The sequence below is a fragment of the Austrofundulus limnaeus genome, unplaced genomic scaffold (genome assembly GCF_001266775.1).
Source record: "Austrofundulus limnaeus strain Quisiro unplaced genomic scaffold, Austrofundulus_limnaeus-1.0 Scaffold616, whole genome shotgun sequence".
NCBI classification, from domain to species: domain Eukaryota; kingdom Metazoa; phylum Chordata; class Actinopteri; order Cyprinodontiformes; family Rivulidae; genus Austrofundulus; species Austrofundulus limnaeus.
This window is the reverse complement of record NW_013953018.1, coordinates 293664-295968: the sequence shown is the minus strand read 5'-3', so window position 1 is coordinate 295968 and position 2305 is coordinate 293664. Positions and strand designations below refer to the sequence as shown.

The following is a 2305-nucleotide window of genomic DNA, read 5'->3' as shown; positions in this document are numbered from 1 at the left end:
TAGAGTGTAATGATCAGAACCTGTTGTTTAGAGTGTAATGATCAGAACCTGTTATTTAGAGTGTAATGATCATAACCTGTTGTTTAAAGTGTAATGATCAGACCCTGTTGTTAGAGTGTAATGATCAGAACCTGTTGTTTAGACTGTAATGATCAGAACCTGTTATTTAGAGTGTAAAGATCATAACCTGTTGTTTATAGTGTAATGGTCAGAACCTGTTGTTTAGAGTGTATTGATCAATACCTGTTGTTAGAGTATAATGATCAGAACCTATTGTTGGAGTGTAATGATTAGAACCTGTTGTTTAGAGTATAATGATCAAAACCTGTTGTTAGAGTGCAATGACCAGAACCTGTTGTTTAGACAGTAATGATCAAAACCTGTTGTTTAGATTGTAATGATCAGAACCTCTTGTTTATAGTGTAATGATCAGAACCTGTTGTTTAGAGTGTATTGATCAATACCCGTTGTTAGAGTGTAATGATCAGAACCTGTTGTTTAGAGTATAATGATCAGAACCTGTTGTTTAGAGTATAATGATCAGAACCTGTTGTTTAGAGTATAATGATCGGAACCTGTTGTTAGAGTGTAATGACCAGAACCTGTTGTTTAGAGTGTAATGATCAGAACCTGTTGTTTATACTGTAATGATCAGAACCTGTTCTTAGAGTGTAATGATCAGAACCTGTTGTTTAGAGTGTAATGATCAGAACCTGTTTTTAAGAGTGTAATGACCAGAACCATTTGTTTAGACTGTAATGATCAGAACCTGTTTTTCAGAGTGTAATGATCAGAACCTGTTGTTTATAGTGTAATGATCAGAACCTGTTGTTTAGAGTATAATGATCAGAACCTGTTGTTTATAGTGTAATGATCAGAACCTGTTCTTTAGAGTATATTGACCAGAACCTGTTGTTTAGACTGTAATGTCAGAACCTGTTGTTGAGATTGTAATGATCAGAACCTTTTGTTACAGTGTAATGACCAGAACCTGTTGTTTAGACTGTAATGATCAGAACCTGTTGTTTAGAGTGTAATGATCAGAACCTTTTGTTTACAGTGTAATGACCAGAACCTGTTGTTTAGACTGTAATGATCAGAACCTGTTGTTTATAGTGTAATGATCAGAACCTTTTGTTAGAGTGTAATGACCAGAACCTATTGTTTAGACTGTAATGATCAGAACCTGTTGTTTAGAGTGTAATGTCAGAACCTGTTGTTTATAATGTAATGACCAGAACCTGTTGTTTAGACTGTAATGATCAGAACCTGTTGTTTAGAGTGTAATGTCAGAACCTGTTGTTTATAATGTAATGACCAGAACCTGTTGTTTAGACTGTAATGATCAGAACCTGTTGTTTAGAGTGTAATGTCAGAACCTGTTGTTTAGACTGTAATGATCAGAACCTGTTGTTTAGAGTGTAATGTCAGAACCTGTTGTTTAGAGTGTAATGATCAGAACCTGTCTTTGGTTCCTGACCTGGCTCGATATGATTAATTGGCTGACGGTAAATCTTCTCCTCACATGGGAACAAAGCTGCGGCAGCACAGCTCCGTTAATCCAGGGAGGAGGCTCCGTGCACCGTGCCCAGACTCCTCTTATCTGCGGCCCGCACTTGCCGGTGTTTGGAGGCGTGTCTCTGACTCGAATAAAACCGAGCGGAGCTGCAGCTCGACTCTGCGTGCAGCAGCAGCTGACCCACCGGCACCCGAAGGCAGAAACATGGCCGAGCTCCCCCCGCAGGCAGAGGCGTTCAACAAGCCAAAGGTACGTGGGGTCCGCCCGGTCGGTTCACTGCATAACGTCAGGATCAATTAGTGGAAGGAGCTGAACAGTTTGTACTGAGTCCAGTCAGAACACAGAGTACAAAGTGGAGAAGAGCTGCTTCATGAATCAAACTTTATTGGACAGGAGCTTCCTCCTTTCTGACACAATTCATCTGAAACAAGGAGGAAGTTTCACTTTTTAATCTTCACTCCAATAAAAACAGAAGAAAAAAAAAACATCCTGATTTATATTGAAGGTAAAATGTATAAATGTTGATTTGCGTGTTTTCCAGTGAAAATGTAAGTTCTGACAGGTGTTATCAAGCAGCGCACGCGCTCACATCTGGCTCTGTGTTCTGGGGGCGCGCGCCCTTTGAGTCAGAACATCTGAACATGTACCTGATAACATGATAACACGAATAACACAAAGAGCTGAGTCAGACTGCCGGAACACACTGAACACCTGTAAGAGGTGTGTGTGTGTGTGTGTGTGTGTGTGTGTGTGTGTGTGTGTGTGTGTGTGTGTGTGTGTGTGTGT

At 40.0% G+C, this 2305-nt stretch overlaps 1 protein-coding gene across 1 annotated transcript in view; it reads left to right on the top strand.

Annotated features, from left to right (window-relative positions):
• The first annotated feature begins 1634 nt into the window (after positions 1–1634).
• ada (adenosine deaminase) overlaps positions 1635–2305 on the top strand; it is a 49176-nt gene continuing 48505 nt past the window's right edge. Inside the window, exon 1 of the mRNA XM_014027104.1 lies at positions 1635–1768. Within this exon, the coding sequence (XP_013882558.1) occupies positions 1724–1768 (45 nt within the window). The 5' untranslated portion in view covers positions 1635–1723. The remainder of the gene's footprint in view (positions 1769–2305) is intronic.